This window comes from Mixophyes fleayi, chromosome 8 (assembly GCF_038048845.1).
Source record: "Mixophyes fleayi isolate aMixFle1 chromosome 8, aMixFle1.hap1, whole genome shotgun sequence".
NCBI classification, from domain to species: Eukaryota; Metazoa; Chordata; class Amphibia; order Anura; family Limnodynastidae; genus Mixophyes; species Mixophyes fleayi.
In genome coordinates, this window is record NC_134409.1 from 30,569,108 (window position 1) to 30,589,618 (window position 20,511).

General features: G+C 38.0%; 1 protein-coding gene across 1 annotated transcript in view; it reads right to left on the reverse strand.

Moving 5' to 3' along the window:
- Nucleotides 1–18,601, reverse strand: part of LHX4 (LIM homeobox 4) — a 55,688-nt gene extending 37,087 nt beyond the window's left edge. The window contains exon 1 of the mRNA XM_075182280.1: nt 18,286–18,601. Within this exon, the coding sequence (XP_075038381.1) occupies nt 18,286–18,361 (76 nt within the window). The 5' untranslated portion in view covers nt 18,362–18,601. The remainder of the gene's footprint in view (nt 1–18,285) is intronic.
- Between the last annotated feature and the right edge of the window lie 1,910 nt (nt 18,602–20,511).

Genomic DNA, 20,511 nt, shown 5'->3' on the forward strand with positions numbered 1-20,511 from the left:
GATGTAGGGTACAATAAAAATTATTTTGCAATACCTACTCTTGTCATGAATGCTTAGTTAACCAACGTAAAGGACTTAACCTGTAATAAATGAATAAATGTGCTTTTGTGATGGATGCTTAGGTAGCAATAGAGCAGGATTCAGAGGCATTTGCAGTAAACCTTTTCTTTTCATGGATGCTTAGATAGCTATAGTACATGACTCCAAGGTGCATGTATTAATCTTGCACTTGTCAGGAATGTTCTGGTTAGTTATAGTGCAAGGCCACGGAGGCTCTTATAGTAAACTTGCTCTTGTCATGGATGTTTAGGTAGCTATATCCATGTCTCCTGTGTTCATTCCACCTCTAACTAAATTCCGTAATGTATGTCTCTCTACTGGTATCTTTCATCCACTATTCAAGCACGCAGTGATTACTCTTATTCTGAAAAAAAAACAAAATTCTAACCCAAACGCTCTCTCAAATTACCGCCCCATCTCTCAGCTCCCATGCCCCTCCAAACTTCTCGAGAGAATTGCCTACACTCGCCTCACACATTTCCTTTCTGCAAACAACCTATTGAATCCTCTTCAGCCAGGCTTTCACTCTCAACACTCCACAGACTGCACTGACTAAGGTTGTCAATGATTTGATCACATCTAAAACTAAAGGCCATTACTCTCTTCTAATTAAAAAAAAATATCTAAAATTCTTTTACTAACATACAAGGCCATCAACAAAATTGCACCAACATACATCTCCTCACTTGTCTCAAAATATCTCCCAACTCGACACCTCCATTCTGTACAAGATCTGCGCCTCTCTTCCACTCTTATCACTTCCTCCTATTCTCAGTCACAGGACTTTTTTCGGGCCGCACCACAAGACTTTCCTCTGGTCTTCAAACCTTCAAGAGTTGTCTGAAAACCCACCTCTTCAGACAAGCTTATAGTATGCCTCAACCAGCCTCTTAATCTCCCTTGGTTACCCTATTACCACCCTCTACACAGCTAACACAAGACAGCAACCCTCTGACCAACATTGCTGTGTGACTGAGCATACAGCCCAGTAAATACTTTGTAACCTTTGCATTTAAGATGGACAAATATTCAATATAATGTAGCACTTACTCTTCTGTATAAAACCATTGTCCCATAGATTATAAACTTGCGAGCAGGGCTCTCTTACCTCTCTGTATGTAGGTATTAGACAGTATTGCTTTATTACTGTTTGTTCCCAATTCTAAAGCACTATGGAATCTGCTGGCGCTATATAAATAAATGATGATGATGATGACTGATGTTAACCATTTTGAGATTCTAACAATAGTGATGTAACACTTCATGGCATTATTTGCCTACCAGTTTATTTGTAGAGCAGATTATTACCATATCTCATGTTTTTATAGGAAATACTTAATGTGGATTTTAGCACTTTTTATGTTTAAATTTTGTTTTTCGATGCTTTACATTTTTAGAACAATATTGGTTTATTTAAACATGCATTGAATATTTAGGTTTACCCATGAATCAGGTTTCACATTACATTGCAGTGGCATTATATACAAATATGAAGGAGAAGACATATTCATCACACTTTCTAGTAGTTTAACAGATAATATAATCCTTGTGTGCCTTATGATTTATCATCCACCAAGCAGTGTGATCAGAAAGTGCTGACCACGTCTCTGCCACTTGTGATGCACACCTAGGGATCCTTGCTCCCTATAGTCACCACAATATAGAGTGCACTTATATAAAGAAGTCAGAACGTGTTCCTGCCACATTGATGCTTAGAATGCACTGTAGTGATAAACAGACGAGGTGGGCTGGCCTACGGATCAATGATATTTGGACACAGGGCATTTTAAAAGTGACAAAGAATAATCTAAGCTAATTTAAATAGTATTCTGCTTTTAGCTAGCCCAAGTTCATATTCAATAATACCCATCTGGTTTTATGCAAAGATGAAAGGTCTACATCCAAATGGTTTTATATTTGTCTCGTGCATCAATGAATATTAAACATTTATTTGACTAGTTGTATCCTTACTGCAAAGCTTCACCGAATGCCCATAAGGTTTAATTTTTAACTAGAGGTACCTGATATATGCTGTACTACTGCTCAACTGGTCAGCAACTAGTGTCTGGTGATTCAGGTCTCGTAGAATTGGGAATAGTACAGATGACATTTTATGACAATAAATCAATACAATGATTTTAAGAAGCCTGGTATATTAATCAGCACATTGCATTTGAATTCCACCGTCGCTCTATAACTGCACTCAGCAGGCAATTGGTTAAATCTTTTAAGATGACACATTGTCTAAGTTTATTACAGGTCCCCAGGCCAATGGGGGATTAGGATTAAGGTCAGATCACAATCTCACCCCCAAGATCTACTGCAAAGAATTAGTGGAAAATCTTCCAAACACTAAAGGATGCAGAACAGAAATAATCTTAAGAAAATGCTGCTGTTTATCTGTAAATAGGATTTTGCTTGGCATTAAATACTGTGCAATAAGCATATACTTTCTATGAAAGTCTGCAATAAGCTAATGGATGGCAGATTGGTGTACATCTGTGTGCGTGCGTCTGCGGTTAAATACACATATAGAGAGCCTCATTATAGGCTCGTATGATGTCAGATAGACGACCTTTAGTGCCCTAAGCATTCCCTATCAACTACTCCTATCACAGGATGTTCTGATGCTGGGCCAGTCCTGTCATTGGAAAGATTAGTGTGCACTACCTGTACCTTTCACCCAGCCTCAGGTAAATGCGTACATGCTAGGTTTTGTATCCTACCCACTGGGAGATCCCAGAGAGGAGGTTCAAGAGGAGAGGGCAGGGGCGTGGCTATATGATTCATGTTATCATTGCCCCGCCCCTTTGTCATGTCATAGCAGGAGGCGGGACCCTGATGGCGCGATACACAGCGATTGGCATCATCAAGCCACGTCCCCGCCCTCTTCACTGCTTTCCTAGAAGTCCAGAAGAAATCCCAGAATTTCATGGGTCTCCCAGACATGCCAGGATAGTAGACAATTGTGGACAAATGATGTTCCTCTGCTAATTCTCTACACAGCTAGTTAATGTAACATTCCCAAGTGTCAGTTAAAGTTTTTCTCATTCTTTAAGTACATTTTTCATTGCCGATGAAATAAAAATGTTATTAATAGGCAAGAGCCTATTGTTCCTAATGCTCAATCTAAAGGCCCAATGGGATGAACTTGGGGGAGAAGCATGTCCATCTCTGGATGCTTTGAGTGAAAGAGAGACGGGTCTTCACTTAAAAGGTCCACAGCTTGTGGCTAAAGTTGTTATTAAGCAGTGGTTAAGGGAGCCCAGGGAACTGGGCATACAATTGATGTTGCCCATAGCAACCAGATTCTAGCTATCCTTTGTCCTGTACATTCCAAAACATAGTAGCTACAATCTCCACATTTATTTAACTTTTAGTAAATCTACCCCTAGTCTTACAAAAATAAAGAATTAACCTGTGTGTTGATTTATTATCTTGCAATATGTAACCATATGTAACTTAATTAATGTCAATGTCACTAGCGTTGACTGTAAAAAGCAGTCACTAGGCGCCTGATTCATTAAGGATCTTAAATTAAGAAGTTTCTTATCTAAGTCTCCTGGACAAAACCATGTTACAATGCAAGGGGTTCAAACTAGTATTCTGTTTTGCACATAAGTTAAATACTTACTGTTTTTTCATGTAGCACACAAATATCAACTTGAAATTTCAGTGTACAAATAAGCTATCAAGTACTTGTGTGCTACATGAAAAAACAGTCAGTATTTAACTTATTAAACTAGTGATGGGCAACCTGTCTTACATTGAGGGCCACTGCCCCCCCCCCCCCCCCCAATAAAAGGTTTTCTTGTGTGAAAGAAGCTTTTGGAGCAAAATGACCTGTGTGACTCCACCATAAGGCAGGATTCAGCCCACTCATAAGAAACCAGAAGTATTATCTGTTACAGTAGGTTAGTGGCCAGAATATTATATCTATCAGTGTAGTGTGACAGGGTCCCAGTGTTTAGGCTTCCAGCAACGGGCAGATATAAGGAGCAGATAAACGCCAATCCCTGGGGAGAATATCCACTGAGTATTAGTGTATGACATTATCCTTATACAAATGCCCTGCTGCTAAGGGTCTTCCATGTCAGACCAGAGCTGTTGTAACGCATGGACGCGCTGGGCAGTTGCCCGTGGGCCCCACAAACAGGGGCCCCATAGGCTTGCCAACTGTCAGTATATAATTCCAAGAGATTTATTCAGAACTTATTCAGAACTTTCAAACCCTCTTTATTAAAACGTTTAGGTGGACCAGTCAACTCAGTTTCAACTGTTACCTGTACATGTGATCTTTCTGTTGCAAAAACATATCTTGACCTTGACGAAAGCAACATACACGTACTAATTGTACATAAGAGACAAAATCAACACACAGGACCTCATTTAGAGTCCGGTTTAGGCGCATCCAATAAAAAAACACTACCACGCATGTGCAGAAAGCTCCAAATCCGCCTCCATCTTGGACGCAATAAACATTTGCGACAGCTTGCGACTCACTACGAGAGATTGAGAGGAATGCGGAATTGTGAAGGTGTGACCATGTAAATAAATCCTAGTCACAGTGAGGCGCAGACGCAACACACGTCAAAACAGGGCTAAAGCTGTGCGTTATTTTTTTAAGCAATTTTACAATCAATTCTATGCAAAGAAATTTTGCAAATGTTTGTGTTGAACACTTAATAAATAATTCATAGTAATTTCGTACTGTGCCAACTCCACCTGTATGATTTACCAACGGAGTACCATTTTTATGTTTAATTTCATGTTTTTCAACTACTTCAAGGCTCATGTTATATTGCCCAAACATTTGTACAGCATGTTATTTTAATACAAGCTTAATTTTATCGATAGTGGTTGCGTAGGAGGGACCCATTGCACTGTTTTGCCCGGGGGCCTATAATGCTGATGAGATGGCCCTGGGTCAGGCCATTCTATCACTTAAGGTGTGTTTATTCATATAAGGTTACTATAATGGCCGAATCTTTAACTAGGATGATGTATATATTTATTACCATGTCTGTGCAAATATAATTTATTTTTCTATATTGCTTTGTGATTTGTACACAAAAGGCTATAATACTGTAATACTGTCTTATAGATCTGTAGTGTTACGTAAAATATATGGTATATTAGCATTTCTCCTTCTCACAATCCAGTTACAATATGGATCTTTATAGCTTAAACCATTCATTGACTCCCAAAGTATCTTTCTGTGCCTTAAATTCATAAACGCAGAGAGGTGCAACAGGGAGATCTGTCTCAGTCAGAGCCCAAACTGAGACGGATCTTTGGCCAAAAGTGCTTTTTGCGCTGAACAGAATTACTTGCGTCCATCTCTAAATCAGGCCCTATGTGTTATGTACAATGTTATGCTGAACTTTTTGCTATTCTTACATTTATAATCATGCTGTCTTCCACCCTGTACAGTGCTGCAGAACATTGTGAACATAGATAATAATAACCTGTTATAACCTATTTTAGGTTTAATGGTCTGTGATGTTTAAGGCTGTGTATAGTGAGCTTTGTGTTCTGATAATTTATGTAAGCCAGTACAAGTTATTACTAGTGTTATGGAAAATACTGATGGACTGTCTGACGATCGGTAATTTCTCCACTGATATATTTCCGTCATTATTCAAACATGCTGTTATTATACTGATAAAAGCTAATTGTGACCCATCAGAGATTATCATCCCATCTCTCAACTCTCGTACCCACCAATCTTTTTGAGAGACTTGCCTACACTCTACCCAAACACATCCTGTCCTCACACAATATATTGGACCATTGTCAGTCAGGCTTTCGCCTCCGTCACTCAGCAGATACTGTATTAATAACACTGATAAAGGCCATTTCTTGCTTACAATTCTCCTGTTCCTCTCTGCTACATTTTACACAGTCGACTGTTCACTATTCATACAAATGTTACATTAGCTGTCTTCAGAACTCCTTACTGAATGTCTCTCTGCCATTTCATATTGGATGCCCCATCGCCACCTCAAATACAATATTTCAAAAACTGAGCTACTAATCTTTACACAACAGAAGCTACCTACCTACCCGGTATCTCTATTTCTGTTGACAACATGACATAAAACCCTATCCCTCCTCTGTACCCCACGTCCAGTCTATAGCCAAACCCTATTACATACATCTAGGACACATCTCCAGAATACGCAGTTATCTCACACAAGGAGCTGCAAAAACTAATACATGTGCACATAATGTCCCGCATTGACTATTACAGTTCCCTCTCAGGGGAAAACGCAGGATTTGTAGAGGGGGGTTTCCATGCCACACCGCCAGTGGGCGTGGCCAGCATGCTTTGTGGCATGACTATAATTTTAGACAGTGCTTGGCTGCTCTCTAACTCTTCCTATCCCAATCATATACACGGGCAATGCTGCGTGCACTACTGTTAGGAGCACACAGCTCTCTCTTTTCAAGCAGAGCTGTGTGAAGTGAGACATACCTCCCAACTGTCCCTACAATCAGGACAAAGTCCTGACTGAGTGTGTCAGAACAGTTGGCAGACTGTCCTGCGCTCTCCTACCTGTTCTTGCTGCTTTTAATACTTGTTGGGGAGAGATGGCTGTGAACAGTGCAGACAGAAACAACCCGCACACAAGCTGCAAAGTGGCTGGTCTCGGGGCAGGGTCCAGCCACCTCAAGCATACAGTACCCCAGGCTGGGATGGGGGGTTTCCAGGCACTATTAAACCCTCCCTCTGTTTTCCTATGCCTCTGGTCTTTCTCTAACCAGACTTTCACCCCTACAATCTCTTTTGAGTGCAGCAGCTAGATTTATTTATCTCACCAAACTCACTTCTATTGCTATCCCACATATAACAAGACTTCCTCTTATCCTCCAAGCCTTCAAACTTTTCCCTGATATTCACATTTTTTAGGCATGTTTATCAAATGTCCAACTGTTCTTAGCCTCCCTAGGCTATTTTACCCTATTATCACCCATCTATACAGTTCATGCAAAACCTACATTTATTCTTCTATGCTCCAACCACCAACTGACCGCTAGACCGATGGAATCAAATAGCCCCATTAAGCAATGTTTCCCATTACAGCCTGGACCTATTCCCCTACAGAATGTAAGCTCACAAGTAGGGTTCTCTTATCTCTTTGTTAATACGGAGTCTTGTTTTATTTCTGTCCTTGTACCCAATTATAAAATGCTGCAGAGTATTCTGCCGCTACATAAATAAATGCCAATACATATATAACGGTGCTAACCAGCTGAACAATATTTTAATATTTTTATAGAACATTGATTTCTTTACATTTTATTCCAATCTATGTTTGCAGGATACTTTATACACACTTTGTTAGCATGTTTGCTTATTTTTCAGTGGAATACAATGTACTCATGGCTTGTGTAATATATTAAGTTAAATATTTTATGAACATGCTAAAGTTGGGTGTGGGTCTCTGACCCTGGTCTTCTGGGAACCTAGCAAGAGCCCTGCTTTAAACTCTCTGAACACATAGCTGTGGTGGCTCCATCCTTACCTCCAGCCATCCACAGAGGGACCTGCACCGATCCCACATTATTAAGTATTTTGCACTGGAGCAGGTAAAGCTTGCCATTGGAAATGCGAGTATACATATCCGACCTGTTTGCACTCTGACAAAGCTCTGCAAGTCCTTCAACATGAATGTCTTGTCTCTGCATGTGCCCAGTCTACCCCGTTCTCGTCAGAGCTTTTCTGTTATGAAGTAAGATTGGACCTTTTTATAAACAATTACCTATAAAATTAGACTTCCACTGGTCTTTTGCCTATGTAATTTCGAGCCTGGTTATGAACCCTGCAAGTTCCCCAATTCTTATTGCAAATTTAAATATCAAGATCATAAAGATATCTTATTACTGTTCCCTGCAGGAAAATGCCTATGAATTGCATTCACCAACCCTTTGTCCTTACAGAAATTGTGTGCAGCCATATAATTTGCACAGCACATAGACAAGCGCAGTACAGCCTAAAACTATGATAAGCAATACCTTTACAGTGTGTTCCCAATTCTGCCCAGACGAATGAGACATGTGCCACAGACCAAGCAAAAATTTACTCATCAAGCATCTACCAATCCAAACTCTCTGGAGCCCTAAGTTCGGTGCTTTTCTTAGCTAGCCTGAGAGGGCACCTATGCTAATAAGTTATATTGTCTAACTTAAAAACTGCACCTATTATTTAAATATTTCAACTCTACTCCTATATCTGGTGGGTAATGATGTCACTCTTTGTGAACATGTTCCGTGATGGAATATATAACAGTCAGTAACAATACAAAACCACTGGTATATAAGGATCACCTCATACCAGCAACTTGCCCTGTTTCAAATGGAAAGTTATATAATATAAGGAAAAAAATCTGCTCTCTATATTTAATGTCACTATAGTGTTCCATGTCTTGTGGCTTCTAATTATGTAATCATGTTAAATATGCCAGCCTAAGAACATGTTATATAATTACATAATGGCTGAAGTACATATCCGGATTACATACGGACAACTAAATATTACACTAGATGGACCAATTCTGATAAGAATAGATTGTTCTACATGTATGCTCACCAAACCTAGGGCCTGATGTAGAGTTGGATGCAATTTATACTAAAATCTTAGGTATAAATTTAGAATACTATGAAAATTACAATACAATTAAGTGTATCAGTCAGAGCAGCCCTGTATAGCAGATAAATTAATAAATAAATTAATAATTATAGAGCTCTTTATAATTGACTTCAATGATATTATAGAACTGTATTTAAACAGCGCTTGACATATAGCTGCCATTTATACATTTATTTATATGCACTACATATATACCCTACGTAAAACACAGCTATCATCATCATCATCTATTTATTTATATATATAGGCAGTGGCGCACGCAGGGGGGGTTTCTGAGTCTCTAGAAACTACCCCCCCGCGCTAACTAAGTGGCCACTGTCCTATACAGCAGCCGCGGTGCTGTCAAAGAAGCGTCCGCAGCGGTGCTGTAGTGTATACAGCACCACCGCGGACGCTTCTTAGACAGCGCCGCGGCTGCTGTATAGGACAGAGCTGACGAAATGGAGCTGCTGCGCGGGCGCATGCGCAGCAGCTCTCTCTTGGGTTGTTGGGTTTTTTTGGCCCGGGGGGGAACCCCCCCCGACAATCCTCCGTGCGCCCCTGATAGCGCCACTAATTCCACAGCGCTGTACAGATAACTCATTCACATCAGTCCCTGCCCCATTGGAGCTTACAATCTAAATCCCTTAACTTACACATACACAAACACAGACCGGGAGAGACTAAAGGCAATTTAATACCAACCAATTAACCTACCAGTATGTTTTTGGAGTGTGGGAGGAAACCGGAGCACCCGGAGGAAACCCAGGCATACATGTGGCTAAGTGGTTAGCACTTCTGCCTCACAGCGCTGGGGTCATGAGCTCAATTCCCTACCATGGCCTTATCTGTGTGGAGTTTGTATGTTCTCCCCGTGTTAACGTGGGTGTGCTCCGGTTTCCTCCCACACTTCATACTAGTAGTTTAATTGGCTGCTATCAAAATTGACCCTAGTCTCTGTCTATCTGTGTGTGTATGTTAGGGAATATAGACTTTAAGCTCCAATGGGGCAGGGACTGATGTGAATGAGTTCTCTGTACAGCGTTGCAGAATCAGTGGCGCTATATAAATAAATGGTGGTGATGTAAAAATAAATAGTGCACACTTTGTTTTTTTTTATCTTTGTTTTTTTTTACTTCTATATTTTAACATAGCAAGGTCTGTTGCACCAGGAGAAAGCACCCACAAAAGATACGTCTCCTAGAGACCTATATGTGGCTGCTTCCAACTCAGCATAAAATGTAGAGAGCATTCCACCTCTTTAAGCGCAGTGAGGAGCAAGGAAGATCTCAGCCGGGGTGCTTTTTGCACTGATCAGTTCAACTTTTTAGTCTGATTTTTTTTTCTAGAGGGTTGGGGGTAGCACTCATTTGTGGACACATGATTGGCTAATGCAGCTCAGTTTGTTTACGACACTAACCATTAAACTTTCAAAGTCATATTATTCAGAAAATAAATCACTTTCTATATACACTGTTACTGCCAGGTTGTTTATCAGGATTTACTAATCAATATATAGCTTTATTCTGGTTTATTTTTACTAACGATCAGTAAATAATTATTTCTTAGCTCTATGGACAACCATGAGTCTTAGAACAACTATACATTAGTACTCTAAAGACTTCAGAGCCTCAAATAATCATTTAATCTGTGTAATCATATTCACATTAATAATTAGTAGTTTCCAATATTTACTACAGTACTTTGTTCTTGTATCAGTAACACCTTAAACAGAGAATATGCAAATAATTAAAATAATAATTATTACTATTATATTCCATTATAACAAAACATATGTACTTGCATAAGTATCACTGACTCCTGATGAGACAATTGATCTGAGCTTCACTGTGTGTGTTTGGATCAGGATATAGCCGGCAGAGGGGGCAACTGTACTGGGGGGCAACAACACAATGGGGATGCAGCACTGTGTGTATTCACTTTCACTCATACTTCAGAGAAGCAACAGGAAAACTTAGGGCCTGATGTAGGGTCGGACCAGGGGCGCATCTCGAAAATAATTTTACCGGTGGCGATTTAGACCCCGCCCTCTTTTTGGCAGCTACGGCTGCACACTATGTGCAGGTCCGTTCGGCAGAGACAGTCAGGGAGAGTGTCTCTCCCTGCCTGTCTCTGCCGAACGGACCTGCACATAGTGTGCAGCCGCCGGCAGCAAGTCCCTGTTGGGGGGTGGGGGCGATTGCCCCAAACGCCCCCCCCCCCCCCCCCCTGGATCCACCACTGGGTCGGACGCAATTTAGACTTCATTAGTAAGTGTAAATTGCATCCTGTGATTTGCACAGTATTTCAAGTCAAAGGGCTCTTTAGATCAGTGCAACTCAAAATACTATGCAAATTGCAAAACACATCTCTTTATCTGCCTTATGGGCCTTTGTGCATGATACACTTAAGTGTATCAGTCACAACAGTCCTGTAAAAAAACAAAAGTGCTTCTTTCCCCCAAACAGCATTAGGGTTATGCTGTTTGGGAGGGGGTATGCACCTTTTTTTTTAATGTAATCATTCTTTTAATTCTTTTTTTTTTTTTAATACTGCAAGGATTGTTGCCCCAGCAGAAAGTACCCACAAAACATATGTCACCTAGAGACCTATCTGCGGCTGCTTTCAACTCAGCGTAGCATGTAAAGTGCGTGAACACATAGTTACATTGCTAGGCTCGCCCACTTACTTAACTCTAAGCGCAGATAGGTGCAAGAGGGAGATCTGTCTGAGTCTGAATGTAAACTGAGACGCATCCTTGGCTAAAAGTGCTTTTCTTTTAGTCTTTACTGGTAGGTCTGTCTTGATCACCAGATGAAATCCAGAATACACCAAGGATAAAATGTGGGTTACAGAGCAATGCTAAGCAGCAAACGTATAATATCATCGACTCTGTGACAGGTCATAGAATGAGTGACGCAGTCTTTACCTTTGGTGACAATACACATTGTCCAGTTGCTAGAGACACATTTTGGTCAATCAGTCTGCAGCAGTCAGGCAGAAAGAGGTTTGTGATGTTGGAACAACATTGTTCTTTAAAAAGTCATTTTTACCCTATGTTTTCTTTCAAATCTATTCTTTTACGATTTAATTAAAAAATAGCAAAGTAAACAAATGTAAATTAAAAATAGCTTTAAAGTGCCTTTGGAATATATATATATATATATATATATATATATATATACACCTAATCATTCTGCTTCCTGAGATTGTGCTGAATGGGATCTTCCAGACCTTACACAAAGCTACATTTGTACTACTGAGGTGTACTCTATAATGTACGACTTATTACAGGACAATATAAATATTTAAATTGTATACACAGATCAACCCCCTCATTTAAAACCATCCTGCTGCCCGGGACAGTTGCCCTTATTATAGAGTCATCCTCACTGTACAGTTTTTAATACGATTTGCATGTAAAGTGGTAAACTTTACATTTCCCAGAAATAATATGATTTGTTCCTCACCTACCTATCCCTCTACCCCCAGCAATTACATGCCAGTCAAATTATTAAAAATCACTGAATAACCAGGCTATCATGTATAATATAAAAAGGACTAGGATAATTGACACTATTGTTGAGACAGTGAAATTCTTCTAGATTAAAGGTTCACCTGCCTTAATTTAGATTTACATTAATTAAAAAAAATATATATTTGTAATGTATGTTTTGTAAATAACCTCGATTAAATGTAGTATTATGTTGTTTTAATGCATGTCATACAGTGGATACTACGGCAAATTACATATGATATCAAACGGGTATGCGTGGGTTGTGTTCATATAAATGTTTTACACTTCATTGTAACTTTCACCTCTCCCATCCATAGTGATTATTCTGTAAGATACCCCCCAAAAATAACTATCCCTCTCACCCTATCAGGACCACCTGTGTATCTTCTCTTCCACACGGTAATATTATTATTGTGTTACATTGAGTGAACACGTTGCATGTATTTAATCTTTATTGTGCTCTTGTAGGGAGATCGCATAAATTATATTTTAAATACATCGTCATAAAATCATATTTAACGGTGTGCTTCAAGGATATGGATTTCTGTGTTAGACCTTGGTAAAATATATCAGGACTCCAGCGCTGTATTTGTGACACTGCACTACAGGAGTATATCTGGAAGCTTACTACTATAGTTTTATGTCATTTCTTTGTTTTGAGCAAGGTTAAAGATGTCTCTCACTATATATATATATATATATATATATATATATATATATATATATATATATATATATATATATATATGTGTGTGTGTTTATACATATACTTATATATGTATATACATAATATACATATACATACACATATACATGCACTGGCTGATGAAGCTGCTGTATGTGTGGTAGCTTAGAGATGTGGAAGCGGCTGCAGACACTGGTTGCCCAGGATGATGGGGGTTGTGTTACATGGACGGTGCCTGGTGACACAAAATACCCTTTCTGCATATATGTATTATTATTATTATCTTTGACTTATGTAGCCCGAAATATTAAACTAGAATAGATAATACAATCAACTAATTACTAGGGCTGATGTGAGATTTAGAGACTGTCACAGAGCCGGGGCAGATACATCAATCTCTGACTGGTGCGGGAATTTGTCCGAATATAAATATCTGTCTGTCTCCCTAACATCTAGCTGATCTCTCCTTTATCTCTATACCGTATTACTATCATCTCTCCAATATATCTCTCTAGCTTATCTCCCTATCCTACTTATATCATATCTCTATTACCTATATCATATCTTTCCATCTGAATATATATATATACACACACACAATATACATATCCATCGAATATCTAATAGATCTACATGGACAATCTGTATCACAGAAGCTTCAAATTTATCTTACATACATATATACATCAACATAGCTTTATTTCCTCGCCTACCTATCACTCCGCTAATGACAGCACGTTTCACATAGAGCAGGGATGAGCATACAAACGATCATAATTCATTACTATGGATATCAGTGTATATAACATTCCATTTAAAGTACTTGATAAAATACAATAATGACAAAATGGAGAGAAACAACTAATGTGTGTGTGTGTGTGTGTGTGTGTGTGTGTGTGTGTGTGTGTGTGTATATGTATATATATATATATATATATATATATATATATATATATATATATATATATATATATACGCATGTCCATATATATATATATATATATATATATATATATATATATGTATATATTTATATATATCTGATGTATGGTGACTAATACCGCTTGGTGTAATTTCATTTACATAATACTGAAACCACCGGGTTCTGCAGATTGCACAGATCTCTAATATCTAATATTATACTGAGATGATTATCTCTCACAATCCTAACACATATTACATGGAGCAATAGTCAGCTCTCCAGTGCGTGGATATTTTTATACCAAAGAACTGTTCATCTGGCAAAGCTGAGCTTCGATGCACAGTTCCTGCCAGTGATGGATCTGTCTGGGTCTATAGGTCCCTGACAATGCGTAATATCTGGGACGATCATCTACATATAGACGATTATACAAGTGTGAACAAAGACTCGGCTCACCAGCAATATCTCTGCCTGACTGCTACAGATAATACAAGTAACAAGCACCCACACGCTGTTGTGTAACTACAAGTCCCAGCCATCAACTTCTGCAAGCTTCATGCTAGAACTTAGCTTTCCACAAAGTTCTCCAAGTTTAAACACTGGCAGCCTTGTCCATAAGTCATTTGTATAAACTGTATATTTCACTCTCATCATTTACAATATCATCTGAATGAAGAGAGAGATAGAATCTTGATAATTAATATATTAAAACCATAGTCATAATAAACTATGTCCTTAGCAATCATATGACATATTATATTAATCAGTGGCTTATTCTCTTTAGAGTAGAGGCGGGCAAAGATTGATGGAAAAATAGATACACACAAAAAATATATTTGATTACCAAGATGCGCTCAGGAAATGAAATTGGTAGATTTTCAGTAGCAGCTCCCAATAGCCAGCGAGATACAATGCAGTAGCATTAGATAAATAGGGACATTTAGTAAATATACAACACAGAAATATTAATGAATAGAGAAGGTAATGGCTGGACTATTGATTACATAAACGAAGAGATCGATTAATGGGCTAACTAACAATTACATATATGAATAGACAATAATTAGGTAAATTAGACATACTTAAGAAAATAAGAAACAGTGAAACAGTAGTCGATCTTCTCTTTTAAGACTAATTTGTTAGCAGATACGGTAAACAGTATATATATCTATTCATAGTTTTACATATATATATATATATATATATATATATATATATATATACATATACATGTATATATATAAATATATACAAATATATGTATATATATATAAATATATACATATATATGTATATGTATATATATATATATATATATATATATACATATATATATATATATATATATATATATATATATATATATATATATTCTATCATGCTATCTATACACATATACACACAGCCCAAGAACAGTCTCTACTTAACCTACTAATGTAGGTTAATTGACCCTAGACAAAAATGGACCCTAGAGTGCATGTGTTTGTGTGGTAATTGAATTTAGCCTGTAAGGAATTTATAAACAAACTGACACAATGCATGCCGTATTTATCATTCAGTGTTTGCATCTTCGTATAATATATATTAAATATACACTATCCATATATGTACTGTCTATTGGACATATATCTACAGCGGCTGTTTCGACGTAAAACTGAACTCCTCAGAATATTAATGTAGATTTTATCATCGGAATATTAGGTCTCTATCAGGCAATCATTTGACCAAGTTATTTGTGCACTGGAAACTTTTTCCTTTTTGATTTACAAGTAATCTATATCATTCCACTGAAATAGACAGACACACACACATATATATATATATATATATATATATATATATATATATATATATATATATATATAGATAGATACATAGATAGATATTTGTGCATCACACAAAATTAATTCAGACTAATGCTGGATAAAAAAAGATAACCTAAACAAAAGCAGTATATATAATAGTACAGAAAAGCTAGAATTCGTAAATGCAAATTGTGATTAATATACAGTGATGCTAAAATAAGAAATAACTCAATAATATAGCATAGTAAACAGTTAAAAAAATACAATCCATTCCTATGTAATATTATAATATTTGTAGATCATTTTCTTAAACAAAATAGAGATAAAACGTGTGGACTGAGGAACATACACGCAGTAAATGCTTTTGTTAAGTTGTTTACATGGCATTAAATATATATATAATAACAAATTACCCAATACAGGGGTTAAAAATCAAAAGAAAAGCAATGTTGATAAAAAAATAAAATAAAATATAACAAACTAAGAAAACATCCGCTTCCTGGTTATATCTCAGTCTAAACTGTATGGTTTACATATAAAGTAAACAATAGCAAGAAGAAATCTGTTTATTGGTTAAATAAATATACAGCTAAAAATGGAACATAATAGATGTGTAAGTAACAGGAGGGAGAATAAAGGGATTTTAGGAGAGGGATTGGAAGGGTAATTCACTAGTGTAAGTTATTTTCAGCAGATACTGAGCACTGTAAGACAGGGTTATGTGATATATGAATGTAGCTCTCTGCACTTCACCTTAGGGTTAATATCCACGGAAATAGGAGAGAATATGACGGTCGGGACTCCTATAAACTCATTTCCACTGAGCACCGCTAGAAAAATCTTCATTTGTCAAAGTTTTCACAGGGGGATGAAGAGGAGGTAACCAAACCCATATAGTCCCTGATCATCAATATTATTAATTATTATTATTATTATTATTATTATTATTATTATTATTAGCAAGACATAGGCCAATGATGCACTGGATGGTTTAAAAATAGAAAGATCACATGCTATTTTTTCTAATACAATATATATTATGTATCAACCATCTCACTTCATTTCATTGAAAATAATTAACCATATAGTTACAAAATACAACCTGGACACACAGATACTTAGACAAATACTTTATGTAACAAAACAAAAATCTTTTTTTTTATTAAACACTTCAAAAGCTAATATTGCCAGTATTAACGTTTCATCAATTACCATTACAGGAATACTATTTCCACTACACATTTATTTTTCTATCCATATATCATCGTTACTGCCACAACGGAAAAGTTAATAAAACGTCCTATAAGAATAATTAGCCGAGTTTATATTTTGCTTCAGTTGTACATGTACATTTTGATTCTTCTGCCGTTTATCAAGAAATACAGTAATGACAATATATTTATTTTATTGCTATAACTACAGAATGCTGTATGGGATTAACGCTGCAGCTGCCACCCTCTGCTCACAAGACAGCAAAGTTGCAAACACCGTAATATAACGTCCAAAAGGATTTAGTCAAATCGATATATGTACAATAAATTATATGGTGGATACTGGAAGAGATAGGTATATTCAGAAATAACCATTTCCGTACTCATACGAGTGTGACCTTCTCTCTCTCTCTCTCTCTCTCTCTCTATATATGTGTGTGTGTGTGTGTGCGTATATATATATACACATACACATTTCACACTCCAACTACTACTGAACTACAGCTCCTGCTGATAGCATCATCATCATTCGGATTTGAAGGAGGGGGATGATGGGAGTTGTAGTTTAACAAGCATACACTATGGTAGCAAGATTTTTGTTTCCATGTCAGCTACAGGTAGTAAGTGACCAGGAAAGATAAAACACACCGTGAAGCTCAGACCCATCCAGTACGGCAGAGTAATTCTCTAGATTGCTCTATAAAACATCCTTAGTCTTAAATGATGCTCCTATTACTACAGTTACAGCGAGGATGCAACGTACAAATAGACATAATTCAATTACCCCAAACATGATCCGCTTTAAAAGACAAACATACATTATTGTCAACACCTCCACTTAACCCTTTCAGACCAAGCGAAGACAATTCATTTCTGGACCTTAATAAATCAAGCTTGGAAAATCTGATGCCCACTTCACCAACACGTCATTCATACACAAAAACTTGTTTCTAAAATAAAGTAGAGATGAAATCTATCATATTTGAACACAAATGATTTATATTTAAATTGACAGGTGCTATCTTATAATTAGAAAGTCATGAATTACTGGGATGCTGTGATCAGTTTGGGATGGAGCTGGAGAGCAGTGGATTGGATAGTGCAGCAGGTGAGAGGTGAGCATGAAAGTTTGCAATAAACTTTTTGGGATAAGGCATGGATTATTTGGGGAGACCCTTACCCCCTGATCCTTATCAGATAAAAGGGGGGTAGTTTTATTCATATATACCCCCCACACCTATCCTCAGCACCCCCTGACCCAGGATATTAACAGGCTACATCAATAAGGGAATTAGAGAGGTCTGTGCAAGGTATCTGCAGATAATCGGTTGGGAAAACTGCATTCCATACCATCATGTCCCAATGCTGTACATCACCCTCCCTGCACCATCCCGGCCCTCCGTACTGCCAGATCTCTTTATTATTAAATCAATGTGAGAATAAAATGCCTTACGTTGCATTGGCAGCCCAAGAATTTCTGGAAGCCCCTTGACAGAAGCGTCTGTGGCGAGTGCTGAGCTTTGCATCATTTTATTGAGACGCCGCTGTAGAAATAGGATCAAATAGGAGAAAATAATAAAAAAATGGGATGTAAAGGAGGCTGGTCTGCTAGGAATTAGTGCAGGGGGGGATTAGATCTTCCAAGGCAGGCATGAGTGTGGATGACAGGTGGGTGTCCTGGCTGAGAGGTGGGCCTGGCCACAGGCTCTGCTCCTGGAGCTGCTGTCCCGGGTTAGTCGGGGGGGATCCTGGCTTAGTGATGCTGCAGTAGTTCCCAGCTTGAGTGCTGCTTACACCCCAGGCAGTTTGATTCATTCACACTGCAGGAGCTGCTCTGACGTCACTGCTCGCCGGGTCACCACGTCCCCCCACCAATCAGAGGCAGAGAGGCGTGGCCGGCCTCCCCATAAGTGAATACTAAGAATAGGCGTGAGCTTCCTTCAACTGGGCGTGGTTTCTGATCGCCACACCCCCACGGGCTTCAAGTGCAGCAGCAGCAGCAGCAGCAGCAGCAGGTGTCTGTGCTCACAACATAACCCCGCTGCTCTGTGCACCCTCAGACCCCTGTACAGCTCAATGCTAACAAGTGACAGCGCATCTGGTGCACCATCCCATTGTAGATCACTGCTCATATGCAGCACTTTGTACTTGTGCCATGTGCTGGAAATGAAAGAGTTAAACTATGATGGCACTGACAAGTCTATGGAGAAGGGCTTCAGTCCGTGCAGCGGGTGTTCTGCAATGTCTACGGGTGTTATCACTGTCATTTACAGAGAGCACAACTTTTCTGTATAGCAGCATCTTTACTTGCTGGGATTAGTTGAATACAGATTTGACAGTCTAGAACTTTTTCTTCTTATCTTTGGCACATATTGTAAACAAAATAAAACAAAAAGAAAAGAAAAATTACCCTTCAATTACACTTCATAGCTACCCACTGGTGTGAATTACTTACATATCAGAAGATGATTTGAAATTGAAGCTGCACTGTGCAAAATCAGAAATCAATCTCTCTCTCTCTCTCCTCTCTCTCTCTCTCTCTCTCTCTCTCTCTCTCTCTCTCTCTCTCTCTCTCTCCTCCCCCCACCTCTTCTATTTTTTTTTTTAAAGGACGTCTAGGTTATGTTATATCAATCTTTATCACCTGCTTATATCTATCAGTCCAGTTTTGAAGTAGACAGGGAGAAACAACCTGATGCCAATCAAGATTATCATAATGCTCACACCATTGCAGATTATTTAAGGATATGTGTTTGCTGATCTTTTGGGAGGCATTTACTTTTCTACTTGTGCAAGTGACAGGACTGGATGTTTCAGGGGGAAGTGCCATGATTTGAGGAGGGGAATGGAGGGAATGGAAACCACTGCATGCTGAGAGTTTGAAAATAGTGCCAATACCCCTCACCCCCAAACACAGTCACAGACTGCGTGAATGTATCAAATGGAGATGTAGATATTTGTTCTTAATGTACTACAGTCCTTGGAGTTCTGTATAACACTGGGATGAGTGCTGTTGTTCTTACTGAATGCAGCTCTCAGCTCGTAGCTCCTGTAGTTACAGAAATGATAAATATATCTGTCTTCTGCATAGTCTTCTTCCTTCTCTTTTGAATCATGTATGTGGTCTCTTCCCTTATGGATCACCAGATCTCTCTTGGGTGGATCCACTTTCTTGCAGATAGCTCACAAATCATATTTAGAAAATGTACAATTTAAAATCGCTTTTAATGTAAGAAATTATGTTTTCCAAGTGTGTATACCAATTTGTGCATATCCTGACTTTCTTCCTGGTTCTATTTTTCATTAGTTGAGAAATGATTTGGTTTTATTCAGCTAATTCTTGCTTTAATAAATCAAACAGATTTGTTTAACAGCTATTACTGTACTCATTTATCTCAAGTAAATCTGCATGTAGCATGTTTGACAAGTATATTATATAATATGATACTGCATATGTAAATAAAACCCATTTTCATTTGCTCAAAGATGTATTTAAACACAATTATTTCCATTACAAAACTAAAGCAGACATCAGCTGAATTTTATACTAACAGTGATTTGGGCACTGTTTTGTTAATTTGTCTGCTGGCTTAACGTAAAATCCATTTTTTTAATAATATAATCTTGTCTGCAGATGAAGGTTAATTATTTTTAGAGTGCAGTAATAGTGTTTTAACAA